This window comes from Lissotriton vulgaris, chromosome 1_1 (genome assembly GCF_964263255.1).
Source record: "Lissotriton vulgaris chromosome 1_1, aLisVul1.2, whole genome shotgun sequence".
Taxonomy (NCBI): Eukaryota; Metazoa; Chordata; class Amphibia; order Caudata; family Salamandridae; genus Lissotriton; species Lissotriton vulgaris.
In genome coordinates, this window is record NC_141685.1 from 960,632,464 (window position 1) to 960,648,979 (window position 16,516).

Genomic DNA, 16,516 nt, shown 5'->3' on the forward strand with positions numbered 1-16,516 from the left:
ATTGGCTAACACAGAGTTACCGGCTTATAATTCAACCTTGCTAACTTCTGAATGGGAATACTAAAATGGGTACTTTCAAGGAATCAAATTAATCATGGCATTAAATGCGACTTGATGCCCAAGTCGAAATTAATGTCACTTTTATAGAAATGCAACTTTTAAAAAGTTGCCACTCTGTGATCCAGTTGTTCAGTGCCCTCACACGGTCACTGGCCACCAGAGAGCTTTCTGCCCTCCCGGGGAGTAGTGTGAACGACTTCCAGACTCAGGAGCAATAGCAGGCTGCTACAGAGAGGGCTTTTTCCTCTCCCTTGTAGAAAACCTCTCAGGGTGTTGGCCCAAAAGGCGAGCTTCAAAGGCAAAGCCACCTTTAGTGGGCAAATGGTGATCACACTCATGATGGGTTGCCCCTTGTTCAGGTAGACAGGCTGAGGGTGGTAACAGAGAGGGGAGACCAGTGCCTGAACGGGGTTTTCTGTGGGTGTGAACCCCACAGGTAGCCACACCTCTAGGGTGGGCTACCAAGCTTCTAACATCCAAGAAAGGGTTCAGATATCTTGAGAGTGGACAGAATAGTGCACTTTGGGATTGCTAAATGGCACATAGCCATATGTCGTCACAGGATGGGAGTGATCCTGGTAGCTCATTGGCTAGTGACCATATCATTATCCCACCAGGGCACTTTCGGGGCATAGAAATAGCACCTGTGGCACCCTGAACCTCAGATCACGACAGAACTGGAGAAAGAGCCAAAGAAGGGCAACCCTGCTGACCCTTGGACTTGGTAAAGTGAGGCTGCCCTGTCTGCCGTACTGCCCCTGACAAACCTTGGGCTAGCAAAGACAGGACTCTGCCTGTGGCTTCTGGCTTATGGAAAAGTTGCTCCCAAGCCCCAGGGCAAAGAAGTGAATCCAAGGGTCAATTGGCTATCCCCTGTAACCAGCACCAGGACCATCAAAGTGGAAGTAGCCCAACCTGACAAGTCAGTAGCTACTTCTGGAGAATCACTGGTGACCGCCGCTGGGTGCCTCAAGAGACGGATCCTCATCAGCCTAAAGTTGTACCCAGATCTGCTGGACCCAGGAGTGTCATCTGAGTCTAGTTTGGTTGCCCAAGAGGGACAGAAGCCTCCACCAAAGGATACTGTTGTGTACAGAGATCAGAATCCGAGCAGCGGCTTGCCTTCTACCTGCTGAAAGGGACCCTGGTGTCTGTGGTCAGCGTTGCTCCACATGATCAGTGGACTGAGGAGTAACTGTAAGGACATCCCCATCGACCGCACAGCACCCAGAGCATCCATGAGCATCCTTCATCTCCTGCATCTGCCGCATCAGGACCACTCCATTGAAGTCTATGGTGGTCATGCTGTAAAGTTCAAAACTAGACTGGAGAACACTTTTGTGGTCAGGTAACTGTCCAAATACTCCTTGGTGCCCCCCTGACCTTCTCCCAGTTGGATTTGGTTGTCCTAGTTGGTAAGGGATGTGGCTGAACACAAATCTTACACATATTTCATAAAGTTCACAAACTTTACGTTTATTGATGCTTGTTGCGGTTGAACTGAGATTTACATTTTCTTCAAAACTTTTTATCTCAAGAATCTCCTCCGAAGGATATTGCTCATTTTGGTGTTTGAACATTCATAAAAATATAATCTATTTTTATGAATTGGTGTGAGATTTTTCTCCGTGATGTTTGACTTTCTAATTTCTTTGTTTGGTGCTGTTAAATGCTTTACACTATTTCCTTTGCTTAAGCCTTGCTGCTCGAAGCCCCAGCTACTCAGGGTTCAGCTAGCGTTGCTGCAAATGAGCCTGAGTGGACCGAAGACCATTTTTTGAGTGTATTAAACAGTAAGGTTGCATAACCATCAGCCTCGGCCGCTGCAGGTAAGAGCGGTGGGTCCGGAATGGGAGGGGGATTTCGAGAGACGACCACAAGAGAAAATTAAATAAATAATACATTTTCCCTCTTGGTCGTCTCTCGAAACCCCCCCCACCCGGCCCCACCACTCTTACCTGTAGTGGCCGCGGCTGACAACCATACTATATAATACAACCTAAATCATCACAGAGGACAGCTTGTGTTTGTGTGGAAGCAATGTGCTGAATTCTTGGCCTGTGGCTTAAAATTGGGATGAATGGTAACCTGAGGTGGCACAGGGCATTATGCATCCCTAGAAAATTTCACTGGGTGACCCAAGCTGTCAACTCCGCTGCAGAGTCAGGGTGCCAGGGGGTCACTTCTTAGCTCAGCTTTGGAACTCGGCTACCCTGATATTGCAATAAAGTTGTACCTTGTTGATTGCTAACAGTGTTACTCAGCTTTGTTCATGATTGCCACTGGAGACCTGCCTTCTTAGATCCAGCCATGCATGAATTTTCACTGCCTTGAAGTGTAGGGGAATACATCCTTTACCCCGCATGCGTTGCAACGCATGCCATTACCCCGCATTTTTTACACCGCAAAATCTTTTACAACGCAGGGCTTTACACCCCTAACTATTACACCGCATTCCTCAAAGTAAAGCCCCGGTGAAGTTAGAATAGTAAATTGCGTTGTAATTGGGAATGCATTGTAATGGATTGCGTTGTAAAGCCCTGCGTTGTAAAAGATTTTACGGTGTAATAACTGCGGAGTAATGGCACACCGAGTAAAAGTGTCATATTCAAGTACAGGCAAAATAGGGAATTCCGTGTAAAGTGAAAGGTTTTTAATTATTTACAAATTTCTAAAATCCGCATTTTTCCCAGAGAACTCTGTGCTCTAGAACTTTCTATAGTGATCGGAGAGTTTAATATTTACGTTCCAGTGAGGTCAAGAAAGAAAGCCACACTATTGTAGGACACACAGTTACAAATGTCATTTCTACATCTGAGACTGTGCTTCATGGGGGCTGGAGCATTTTTGAGGAACTTTTCGAATGACATCCCTGTGACCATGGGCTGTTTAGTTTGTAAAATATTAAGTGCAGGGAGTTCAAAAGAACGTAGGACCTGGGTTGCTGAATGCTAGGGTTGCCGACTACCATGGTGGCCAAGTTTTAACTTCACCTTATTCCCCTTCATCCCACCCCCTGCACATTCTGTCTCTTTATATGACTCTTCTAAGTAATTTTTCATCTTAACTTTCTCTCTTTGATACTGCTTCGCTTTCCTTCTCTTCTCCCTTCATTCTCCCATTTCTGCCTTTTCCCTCTTTGCTCTGAATCAAAGTTTGATTGTCGGATACCATTTGGGATCCACAGGACAGACGGGGGTACCAGGCCTCAACTGTGGTGGTTGAAGTTGTTTGCCATTGAGTGCCAGAGCCTGTCCTAACAAACTGGCCATATAGCCCTTTCTGCACTTCATTATTAGGGTAGAGAAAGCAGGCAATCAAATGCTTCTCAGGGAGGTAGTGTGGGGTCAAGAGCTGAAAACTCAACAGTCAACAAACAGGCACAAAAATGTACTGTATGCCCAATGCTTATATTTTGAATTAAATGAAAGAACTTTAATCACACCACACGATCTCATTCCATTTAGTGCAAATAGGGGAATCAAACACAAAGTTGCAGCACCACACTCTTCTCTCCCCCACCATGCTCCCTAGCTTCTTTAATTTGCTAGCATAGAACATGGGGAAAGGCACTGATTAAGCACAGGTACAGTTCAGTAAAATCAACCCAAGGCGTAGACAATTGAGTTTGTTTCAACTCTTCATATTTACTCAGTAAAAGTCTTAAGCTTCTTCTGCAAAACTTAGGGACATATTATTAAGCAGGGCGTTAACATTATCGCCGTTTTAGTGGCAGTAAACTGCTGCTAAAGCGGTGATAATGGGCTTGATAATATGCCCCGGAGAATTCCAATAGAAGCCCATGTTCACACCAGAACATGGGTTTCTATTGGAATTCACAAGGCCATATTATCAAGCCCATTATCGCCGCTTTAGCTGCAGTTTTCTGACGCTAAAACAGAGATAATTTTTAACTCCCTGCTTGATAATATGCCCCCCAGGTCTGCTACTCAGGCTCTCATTCCACTCACAGTTGTTCAGGCCACGGGCACTTGCTACCACCTGCTGCAGTCTGGGATGGACAGATTCAGTGACCCTGCTTCTGTATTTGCAGTGCGTGAATTGCAGCTGTGGCGTCTCTCGGTACCTGAAGACTGGAAGATTTAAGTGCAGCAGAGCACTGGGGAGCTCGTCTTGAAGGCGTTGCCTCCCTAGCTAGGCTGGGTGCAGAATGGATGCTGGGGTGGCAAGTGAGGCCTCCTGATTGTTCTTGACCTTGTGGATGTCTTGGCACATGTAGCGTCCAGGCCAATCAGTGTCCCCCCACAACAAAGCACTTTGTCTCTTATTCCAATAGCCACAGCATCAGTTTCTCAATCAAGGCGGACTGCCGTTCTCATACAATGCTCGATACTTGCAGAAGTTTGGAGGTGGGTCACACTGAGAACCATAGAGAGGATTTGGGGGATCCCTTTAACACTTTGGCTGCCCCTGGCTTTACTCTCTTGGAGTCACTCGCTCTCTAGGTACTCCCCACGGTGAGAACAAGCTGAGCTTCTTCTCCTGGGCAGTCTCTCCTCCTACTTGGTCAAGCCCATCCTTAGTTGTCTCAGCAGGCAGACAGGCTCCTAGGCTCCAAACAGACCTCAAGTCCTCCAGCAGAAATTACAGACTTCTGGTGATGCCCCCTAACCTCTGGTAGACTGGCTGAAATGCAGGCACCAGCCCTGATTAAACAGTAGTCTTTCGGGTACTCTGCAGGGCTCTCCCTTTCTTGGTCAAGAAGAACTTGGAAATGAAACAAAGTGTGTGATTATGTACCCCCTTTTATACAGATTTTTCAGACAGAGGATGTGAATCCATTTTCTTAGGCTTCAGAATCAGTTTGAGTTTTTCTCTAATAAATGACATTTTCAGGCTACTAACCTGACCCAACGTTTGAGTAAAGTGATGCTTCGCAATGCAGGTGACAAAGGGACTGTCTATAAGCAAAAGCATCCAACATAAAGACAAAAAGTAGCAGGCGCGGTGCGTCCATTGGGGCATAGGGGCGTAGCCCCACTAAGCCTCATGGCGTGCACGCACCACGCCTGCAAAGCAGCACACGCAGACTGAGTCAGTTAGTCTCACCTCACGCGGCACGCCCGAATATCATTATTGGTCTGCGCAGCGACAGGGGTGGGCCTGGGCTGAGCTGCTGCAGCTTGAGTGACAGTTCACTCAGCTGCAGCAGTAGTGCGCAAACTGCGCATGTGTATTTTCTGGGATTTATTCAGCCCGCACATGCGCACTTACTTCTTCCTCCTTAGCGAGGCTCGGCGAGGGACCCAAGGGGTGCTGTTTCATACAGCACCCCCAGGGCCGCAGCCCCCAGGGTTGAAAGGGGCGATTGGAATCTGTGTCCCCCTAGCCAATCCTGGCGCTGCATGTAGCGCCAGGATTGGTTGGTCCCAATCGTTCACGCCATTATTGGGTGCCGCGCGCGTGTGTGGTGCCACACTGGTGTGAGATCTCTGCAGGTGGCTGTCATCAGCCTTCCTGAACCTGTAATCAGGGACAGCCAAAGGGCAAGGCCCTGACTAAAAACATCCTCATCTTGAGGAACGTAATCTTCAGTCCTACCCTCTACCAAGTGACAGTTTTCATGAAGACCTAATCTGAAACCTTTCCATAACAAGGAGCATATTAAACTCCTAAGGAAGATTCTGTCGCCACCATCCTCTACTTTATTGTCTAGGCCTCCACACTCCAGCCACAGTAGTGCTGTCATTACACTTCCACTACCTTGGGAAGTTGTATCCACACTCCATCTTGTGCAATGCTAAACTAGGGGCCATCCAAAATGGAACCCACTGGTCCGAGTCCACAGCCTCTCACAACACACTTAGCCCTACTACCATACAAGTGTCACAAACTCACTGCACATGACATGCACACAGGATGTCAGAGCAAGTCTCCATGGTCCACATAACAGCAGAAATGTAGACATAAGGTCTCAGTAGAGCATCCTGCCCTGGACACAGAGAAATGGTCAGGTACTAATAATTATTCACCAAAACTCCTTACACTGTCACCACTGCTTTATGTGACTACCCAGGGCATGACTGAGGTCTTATGGCCACCATGAGGGTACGCTTAGTGCGACCCTATAGGTCAGAAAACAGGTTTTTGATGTTGCATTACTAAGGATAGACCTTGGCTTTTGTACACATGCTAGATTAGTGTGATGTCCAGGCCGAGCAAAATATCAGGGTACCAGTTTCACAAGCAGTCGGGCACTCAGGGCAGGGGTACATGCCCTTTCACCATGCATGGGATCTCTCCGTCCCAACGCTGGTGATGAAAAATAAGTCCTGGTCCCCACTATTGGGTACTGATGCCTATAACTTGCAATCACTGGCACAAATTAAGCATTGGGTAGATTAAAGGAAATTAGCACTTTAAACCGCCAACATCCACCACCATCAACAAGCCATCAAGGATGGATACCACAACTGATCTGCAGAAATGCCTGCCGTTGACAGATACTGGTCCCTCTCAGTGTCATCAGGGGGATTAGGGATATTAGAGATTGGGTGAAAATCTGCCCAATTAGATTGATCAGCATTGGTATTTCCTTCTGGAAGGGGTACCACCGAAGGATCATTTAGGAAATTATAAGTAATCAAAAAGAAGAGCGAGGTTGAAAAGCCCTCTGAGATGTTCACCTCTCTGTTGAGTGAATGCACGGTCAGATCCTAGGTGGAGGCGTCATCCATTCCAAAGCCTGGTCCAGGCCAGGTAGCTGATAGCCATTACAAATTGAAAGACGTTCTTACCTGCCGTCCTCCTGCTCGCCGCATCTGCAAAATCTTCATTAGAGGATTCACTGGAGAACCGTTTGGGGTTGGAAGGCGCTAGTTTGTAGAGTGCTGTGTTCTTCTGCAAACAGATATAAAGAAAAAGATTATCACTAGCAGGACACAACAAAAAGATTGCCATGCAATGATGGAATAAGGCATTTGCAGCAGGGCTGGACCGAGAACGCAAACCAGCCCTGGCAACTAAATCGGACCAGCCCCGGGTACTGGTGGGAAGTACACCACTGCTCTAAAACCTGCCCGCCCTCCCCGCCCACTGGGAAATTGCCCAGTGCCCGGTACGGCCAGTCCGGCCCTGGTTTCCAGACCCTGAGCATGGTTGCCAGCAATGGCTTAAAGGGTTGCCAATGAAAGTGAGACGAGTCTACAGTGAATGTGCAGAGTCTGCAGCAAAGTTGTAAAAGATCTGTAAACATGTGCTGTGGATGCTTAAAGTGTTTCCATTAACAGCGACTCGCTTTCAATACACACAGAGCTTTTACTGAATCCATATAACTCTGAAGTAAAGGTGCTGAGGGAAAACTGTCAAGAATTTTCTGTAAAAGTGTATAAAGTTTGAAGCTAATGTGTAAACAGTTTACATTAAACGCCAAAGTAATTTTCAGTAAATAGGTGACGTTTGCAGAAAAGGTGTAAGGAAGTGGCATTGAATGTGTAAAGAGTTTGTACTGGAAGCGTAAAGAGTTTTCAGTAAATACTTGAATCGATTGATATTAACGAAAACATTGTGCACAAAAACGGAAATCTGCAGTTTATGTGAAAAATGTAAAGTGAATGTAAACAGATGGCAGGGAATTGTAAATGGCTTGCAGTTAATCTCTAAACATTTTACATTGAATCTATCTAGGATATGCACTGGCTAATTAAACAGTTGGCAAGGAATTTGAGACGAGGTTGGAGTACATCTGTAGTTTGTAGTTAATGTGTTAACCACTTGTAATAAATGTAAGTTCTTTTTTGTTTGCAATCATCGTGTATTATTTTCATAGAGGAAGAGAGAAAACAAAAGGAAAGTCGAACATGCAGTGTGCATGGCTGTATACAGCAAAGGATTCTGCTTCGTATGAATAAAGTATACAATTCAGTCCGAATGTAAGGTGAGTGTTGTATTGGCTCCGGAAATTCTGAGTAACGACTAATCAAATATCATATACTTAATACCTTGCATCTAAATATGAAAAGGTAAGACTAAAAAGAACATGCTACCAATAATCCCACAGTATAGGTAAGATTATACCTTCTACCCCACTGCCAAGGTCTATACCGGTTATTAAAGGTCCCGGCAGCTCAGGCCTATAACAAGGGTGGGGGCCTTTAACAACAGGTGTAGCCTGAGGCAATAGGGCTATAAGGCTATTACAACATTCCACCAACTAAGGGTTAAAGTGTTCTAAATTAACGCCTCCGCTGCGCCGAACGTTCCGCGCTGGTGCGGAACGTTCTATTGCGCGGGCGGGCCGGAACGTTCAACAGACATGTGCAGCACTACCGAGGTAGTGCACGCGACGTCCGCTGAACGTGCGCTGCACTGAAGGGGTTAAAAAGGGAGAAACTTGAAGACAAACATTGGCATGTTGGAGCTCTGTTCTTATACCAGCCATTATAAACCCGGAGCCACTCCATTGTCTTCAATGGAGCTCTCAACATTCCAATGTTGTAATAGGGAATAACTTTCCGTACCCTCACGACATGAAGTGACTGGATAAACATGTTCCAGTAATGAATGAACAGGTTTGTACTCAATGTGTTAATAGTTCGAAATGATATGAAAGTTAGTTAAGTGATCAAGCTGCCTGCTTCACCGGAACTCAGGCTGAAGATAGGCTCCTGACGCATTGTTGTATATGTTTTTTGGGGAGAACAAGGGCTGTGCTCATCATTCTGCCACTCTGGCATTTCCCCAGGAGGGGGAAGGCCAGGGGAATGCTTAAGAGCAGGATGCACTGTGATAAGCCATCCATGCCCCTGTTTCCCCATTCTTGTTGCAGCCTCCTGTAGCGTGGGGATGGTTTGAACATATTTGCCAGGATTGGTTTTGGTTTCCTGTCCGACCATGATCTCAACCCCCCAAACTCTTTTTAAAATGTATTTCATGCAGGTACTCATGTTTTATTTTTAATTAAATTTCCCCAGCACCTAACTTTTTTTTATTGTCACTTACCCTTGATAATATAGTGCTCCGTGATGTAGCAGTTGGTCTTTTTGGTAGTGGCAATGTAACAGAGTATACCTGCCACACCAACACAAAGGACCACATTTTGTCCCTGCCACAGAAAACCAAGGAAAACAGATGGTACTCTGCTCCTCCAGCACCCAGAGGCAAAGAAGGCCCCTTCCACACGCAGGCAAAGTGCGAATGTCGACATCCAGTTACGTCAGAACGTTTACTGCTATGCTATTCAGCAAGGACTGTTACCGCCCGACTGTTAATATCAGCCACCAGCCATTGTTTGTATGTATGGGGATTTATATAGAGCACACCTAGCTACAAAGCACTGAATACCGCACAAGGGTGGAAGTGGAGGAAAGGAGTCCACAGCTTCATGACTACGGAATGATGTAAGTAACCCCTAGTGTTGGTCATCTGGAGGGTGACATGCGGGTTAGGTGTTGCTAGAAAAGGAGGGTTTCTGTTCCTTCCTGAAGAGCTGCGATGAGATGTTTCTCCATATATGGCTGGAAAGGAGATTCCAGACCCTGGTATTGTATTTTAGCAGAAAGAAGGCTTAGCATCTGGTCTTCTCCTGCATTTTTGTCATCGAGCATGATCAGGTTGCTTGTGATTATGTTGTCCACCAGAGACTTTTTTTTGGGGGGGGGGAGAGCAGGGGGTAGTTTTATATAACACAATCTCGACCCGAAGGTATCAAATCGCTTTACATGAGCACCAGTTGCGTTACAGAAAAGCACATTTATTTTATGGTAGACACGGGGAGTTTAAGTAATTTGTCCAGAAACACAGGATGTTGAACGTCCCTAACGAGACTCGATCCTGGTTCCCCCGCTTCGATGTTGGCTGCTCTAGCCCTTGGCCCATTCCTCTTACTTGCCTGCCGGATATGATTGACATCTCGAGTTTACAACTTTCTGAGTGATGCAGCAGTGGTGTTCGTTGAGTGTTGACAGGGCTTTAAGTGAGCCGGGTTTCCACGGTGCTGAGCACCGGCAGCTTTTTAAAGGGGGCCTCGAAACGGGTCTCTATCGGGCTTTGCTTTGTGCCCTGGGACTGGTGGTCTGTTTTTTCCCGGATTGCAGGGACAGCAGGCACATCGGTGTGTGCATGTTCACACTGCTCACTTCCCACTAGTGGAGAAGTTGCGACATGACGTCATGCAAGCAGAGCTTTGTCGTGGGAGGGAAATCCTTTAAAGAGAGTAATTTTCTCTCTGGATTTCCCTTCTCTTTTTGAAACTCAGGAGCAGCAACAACCTCGTGGTGTCACCAGGGCTTTAAGTAGAAGCTTTTTCAACATCATATACAAGCCTCAGTTGCTGCTTATTTATCTTATGCAACTAACAACCATTGACAAAACCAATAGTCCTGACTTGGTGTAGGCATGATGTTACTTGTTGTATCATATATCTGGATGCAATGAAAGAAACAGCAAAATACAAGTTGGGCGGCACACTATGCTAAGCAAGGATTTGTAGCCTATGTGTTTTTAAGCCACGCCCTCAATTGCATTGGTTACGCCCCTTTGCGGGACTCCCCAGTTTTTCCATCCCACTTAAAGCCCTGAGTGTTGATGACACTTCCTCAAAGCTCTTGAGGCTCTCAATCAGTGTCTGCAGCTAGAAGGATGCACTTCAGGGGCGTCAGACGTGATTACGGACGCCGCGGACAGGACTGTGCCGCCGTTAGGCTCAGGTGTGACATACAGTAATTAGAGGGTCACAAGTCTGCTTCCCGGAGTAAAGCTTTCCCTGTGGAGAACGTAATGAGATGGTGTCATTCTCACATTACCGTCTGCGTCAGATCTTCGCCTTGCTTTCCTCTGTAGGCGGAATTTGCGTAGTCGCGCTACACAAAGCTCTAAATGCCACGAACACTCAGAATTGCTTGTTCACAAAGCTTTTTTCCTGTTCGCAATTGCTGTTTGCTTGCTCGGGGGAAATATTTCGCGAACACACATTTTGAGAACACGAACAAGCAAAAAATTCCACGAAGCAGCGGAACGCAGAATTTTGGGCAATTCCGCGTTCTCCGTGAACGCGAAATTACCCAAATTCCACGAGTGTAACGGAATTTACCACCCAGGCCTACCTAAAACACAAGCTCCAAACACAAATCGCCTTTTTTCTTCGTCACGTGAAAACACGGTAGGGTGGTAGGCGTGTAAGTTAGAAGAAGCTGTCGGTCATGTGAAAATTAAAATAACATTTTGACTAGAAAATTGAAATAAAAGTTTGACTAGAAAAATTGTATTTTGTTGCAAAGCGGGGCAGCGGGCAGCCCCTTGAAGGGACAAAGTATTACAGCTGATGAAAAAAGCTCCAGTCTCTCGCTCCTTGCCCCTCCCACGTTTATTGACATATTTCCAGCGATTTACACTTAATTAGAGCACGAGTGGCTAATGCCAACAAACTGTGTCATCTGAGTAAGATAATTTGAGTAAGAAACAGAAAGAAGCATGTCTTCCTTCCAATCCGTCTTCCCACTCTCTCTCCCTCGGGTATGAGAGAAAAACAATTAGGAAAGGAATAAGCTGCTCTTTTCTCAAAAATCCACGTTGAAATTATGCTTCGGCTACAGAGGCTTGATAAAATCGTGTGCGTTTGCAAAACAGCTCTCGTTTGAACGTTCCAATTTTGTGAGCTATACTTTAACAAATTGAGAGCTGTAAAATATTTATAACTTAAAAAGCAGTGAAACAGAAAATAAGCCAATGTAACCAATAGCTCCTCAAAGTCCGTGACTAAACGCTGGGATGGCACCACAAATTTGTAAAGTTGGTAGTGAGTTGTCCATGCGAGTATTTCTTCTCTGTCTACAATGTGGTTTTATCCACTAATGCTTAATGGAAATGTCACATCCAATGTCCATCAGGGTCTGAGGCGAGAATCCTCTGGGTGTTTTTTGGGTCAAGTGAGGAAACAGTTTAAGTAATGGCTGCCGTGTTTCTCAGTCAAGTGAAGAATAAAAAGGAGCCGGAGGCGTCACTTCTGGTTAGAGAATGAATATACGTGAAGCCTAGGAAGGCGCCAACTCTAACAGTTAGGCCCAAACTTTCTGTAACGAGGTCTGAAGCCACCACCCGTGGGATTCTCCTCTGGGGACCTTCTGTGCCGGGCGGCCAGGCTCAGTGTGTCTACCAGTTGGCATCTTGCCCCTCCAAAATGTGTCTGTCTACTTACTCATCGACTATGACAACCTTATTTAAGCCTGCCGACCGTTTCTTGCGCAGTTCCCAGGGGGAAGTGGGGCTGCTTCTTTCAAATAAGCCATAGATATGGTCACAAAATTCCTCTGATTGCAACCATCAAGGCCCTTTTCAGGCCTTTACTCCGAGGTCCAAGCGAATACCTACGTGGGTTCAAACACCCGCAGAATTGTGATTCAAAGTCGGGTAGAAATTATGCACCCATGGGTTTATGCCTACATAATTTTGGCAGGAAAACATGCACAAATACAGAGTCGTTTCCCATTCTGATGTCCAGAGCTCAGAAGGGCGCCCTAATTGCGCGCCCTGTACATACCATACTTACCAGGTACATAATTTGAACTAGGAATTGTAGGTGGGTCAGAACGAACTCCTTCGGTTTTTAAAATGCACCCCTCTTCTCCAATGATCACCCTGCTGTGTGTGTGTGTGAAGCCTTCTCAGAGGCTGTTACCATTGTGGCTGCATTCTGAGCTCTGCTGGCTACGCCCCTGCCCAGATCCTGGCAGCTGTAAGGGTTGTCAACACCACCTGTGTCCTTCCATGCAGATGGGTGACTTTCTCTGGTGTAGGGTTATATGGGAGGATTAAAGGAGGAATGACACATAGGAGGGTGAGAGCTAGAGGAAGCTTGAGGGCAAGGGAGATGAAGGGATTGGAGACATGGGAGTTAAGGTAAAGCCATTGAGAGGTGGGCAGGGAGAGAGAAGGGAGTAAGTATAGGTTGGAGGACTGTAAATAAAGACGGGGAGAGTAGGGAGTAAGGTACTGACAGGATTAACGTTGCAATGGGATGAGTGGAAGAGAAGGAAACTCAGAGAAATGGAAGTAAACAAAGGGTGGCTGGATAGAGCAGCAGTAGGAATGGGAAGAAAGGTATAGAGAGAGGAAGATGGTCATGGAAAGAGAAATGGAGGCATCTGTGTAGGAAGCTGGGTTTCTGTTGAAGTAACACCCCCCCCTATTTTTTGCCAGATTTCTGTTGCACTTTGGCTTGATGTGGCAGGGGTCTCTGCCAATCAGGTTCCAGGGCCTGTGTTCTTTCCCAAACTGTACCTTTGTACACCCAGTAGGCACCTCTCTGGCCACATGCAAGCCCCTTGTAAAATGTTCCATTGGTATCAAAGGCTCTGTGACCAGGGAAGGACTCTAATGGCTGCACCCTTAGAGGCCTGTACCTTAACACACACATTGCCATTGCATGTTGTGTTTTTTGGTGCAGAGAAAAGTGAAGAGTCGACATGGAACACATACTTGTGTGCCGTGCCTGCAACCCACTGCCTTTGGTATAGGTAAGACACCCCTCTAGCTGGGTGGACTATACCACTAGTGAGGGTACAGTTGCATGAGCACTGTACCCTTACAGTGTCTAAGTCCATTCTTAGACATTGTCAGTGCAGTAAAGCCATAAAAGAGTATATAGTCTAAGAGTTGGTCATTGCGAACTCTACAGCACCATAATGGCTTTGCTGAAGTCTGGGAAGTCTGGTAGCCAACTTCTCAGCATAATAAACCCACTCTGATACCAGTGTGGGATTCATTATACAATGCACTCAGAGGGCATCTTAGAGATGCCCCCTGAAAAATGATCAGCTCTAGTGGGTTCCCAGACTGCTCACACCAGCCTGCCACCACGAGACATGTTTCTGGACCCCTGGGGTGGAAGCCTCCCCACCCTGGGCCCAGAAACAAAGCCTTTTCTGGGCAAAGGTGCAACCCCCCCCCCCCCCCCCCCCCCAGGTCAGGAAGAGCTATCTGTGGCAGTGGAGCTTCAAAGACCTTGCTACCCTTGTAAAAAAAAAAAACAGCCTCTCATGCTATCAGGAGCAGGCCCCCTTCCAGTCTCACCCCCTTTTAGTACAGCCCAGGTGAGCCCAACACTGCCAACCCCACCCCTCAGGTGGAGCCCACTCTTCAAGATGGCAGGCACTTTCCAATCAGTGTTAGGGATTGTGCCCACACCCCCATGTGGGGTGAGCACACCAACAATGTAGTCACCCTAAGGTCAGTAGCCCATTGGCTACTGACCTCAAGACCCCTAAAATGCCCCCTAAATATAGTATTTAGGGGGCAGCCCTGAACCCAGAAGGCAGATTCCCCCAACCTACGAAGAAGAAGTATGAAAGAAGATGCATAGCAGAGGAGACTGCAGAGAAGAAATTACTTGGCCCCAGCCCTACCGGCCCGTCTGCAGTTTCCAGAGATTTTACACCAAAAGTTGCCTTGTCCTGCAGCCAGCGACCTCCAGAACCCTTGGGAGGACTGACTGCCTTCAACAAAGACCAGATCTCCTGTGAACAGCAGCTCTATTAAAAAGAAACTCCCAAGACAGACTTTGAGCCTGCTGAAGACAAGAAAGAAGAAGAAGTAGGACAAAAGAGCTATGCTGAAGGAAGAAGAAGCGGACACCAACTGACTTGGCCCCTCCCGTACCTGCCTGCCCTGACCTCAACCTGCTCCAGCAGAATTCTGGTGTGTCCTGCAGCCAGCAGCCTCCCAGAACCTGGAGGACCTGACTTTGTCTCCAGTGAGCATTGGATTTGCTCACCCACAGACTCTGGCTTTGGCCAAATCTGCGAGTCTGCACCACTCTGCACCCGACTCCCACAGCCCAAGTTCGAGTGGCCCAACACCATGAGGAGGTCTCCCTGGCGATCCTGACCTGGGATCCAGTGATCCCTGCTCTGCTCAAGTCTCCCGATGGCACCTGCAGCCCCTATCTGGAGGATCCCATGACCTCGACCGAAGCCGGTAAGGAAAGCCTGATGCCAAGAGACACCCTGCACACAGCCTTGGGTGACCCATCTGGCAGTGTTCCCGCATCCCTCGTCATCCCAACTTACCTCTCCAACATGTGGTCGCCTCCAGAAGATCTTCGTGTCCGAGCTTGCAGTGTTTGTTCTGACCTGAGCTTCTCCATTAAAACCAACAGGGCTCCTGACGTCGATTCAGCGCCCTGCACCCCCCTGTGCCACTGTGGGTGCACCTTGTGTGCTATCTTGGATCCCCCTTTGTCCTGAGCTGAACCCTTGGAGCTTTGCTCCCACATTCAAGTGGCATGCCTGTGAGCAGCCACCAACTGGAGGCTCCCTATTCCCCATTGGATAAAATTGGGGCTCAGCACTCTGCACCCGGCCACCCTACTGCCGCTGGGTGTGCTTTTTTTATAACATTCTTGACCCTGGGAGAACCCTGGGAGAACCCCAGAAACCCAACTGCCAAGACTGATTACTCACCTTTAAACCGATAACCTGAGTTTTTCCAATTGGTCTGCATTGACTGTTTTTCATGGCAAAAGTTCTAAGTGTGGAGTTGGAAATTGTATGAAAACATAAGAAACTGTGTGTTTAGAAAAACTCACTTTATTTCCTTTTTTTCAGGAAATGTCCCAGTGTGGTATCTAGGCATATCACACTGAGTAGAAACAGTAATCCTGAAAAGTAATCAAAAGTAATCCAAAAGTAATGTATTTGCACATTTTTACAAACCTGTAAGAAAAGTCAATATTCATCCAGCTTGCTTTTAAACAATCTGTCTTGAAAAGTACAATCATATTTACTGTACCAAGTCCTTCTTGGTTCAATAAATAAAAATGCAACAAAGAAATATTTTTGATACAAACAATTGGTCTGACTTCAGTCTTTGAGTGTGTGAAATCCTTTCTTGCCTGAGTGTGTACAATAAATGCTTAACACTACCCTCTGATAAAGCCTTACTGCTCGCCCACACTGCCACGAATAGAGAGTAAGGTATTACCTACTTTTACCTCTGCAAGTCTTTGGGAATCCACTGGACTCTGTGCACACTATACCTTACTTTGGTATGGTATATACTGAGCCAGCTTCCTATGATGGAGCAGGGTGGTTGCGAAAGTAAAGAATAGTAGAGTAGGTGAAAACTCACAGGGGCAGGGATGGGTTTAATATTTGAGGAGGCTAGGACACTGCTTGGCATGAGGAATGCAAGGAAACATGGGCGAGTGGTAAGAGGAAACCCAGAAGGATAACAGTCAATAAAGATGATAAAGGGTGCAGCTAAAGAAAGCAAAGATGGGGGAGTGAAGCCAGTTCGCAGTGAGATGAAGTACTCTGGTATGAAGCCCGGGTGTATCTTTCAAGTTTGAATACAGGATGGAGTATCCCATCCTTGTGGGGTCACACAAATCAAATGATTAAGTTGGGCAACAGTAAAATCTGGTATTTACAGGAACACTTCAGTTGCAAGGGCTTTATGAAAAGAACAAATTAATATTATGGCTCTTGATACTTTGCAGTCA

General features: G+C 46.7%; 1 protein-coding gene across 1 annotated transcript in view; it reads right to left on the minus strand.

The window, feature by feature from the left end:
* TAC3 (tachykinin precursor 3) overlaps positions 1-16,516 on the minus strand; it is a 243,724-nt gene that overhangs the window by 54,844 nt on the left and 172,364 nt on the right. Inside the window, exon 3 of the mRNA XM_086936403.1 lies at positions 6,819-6,921. Coding sequence (XP_086792529.1) covers positions 6,819-6,921 — 103 coding nt within the window. The remainder of the gene's footprint in view (positions 1-6,818; positions 6,922-16,516) is intronic.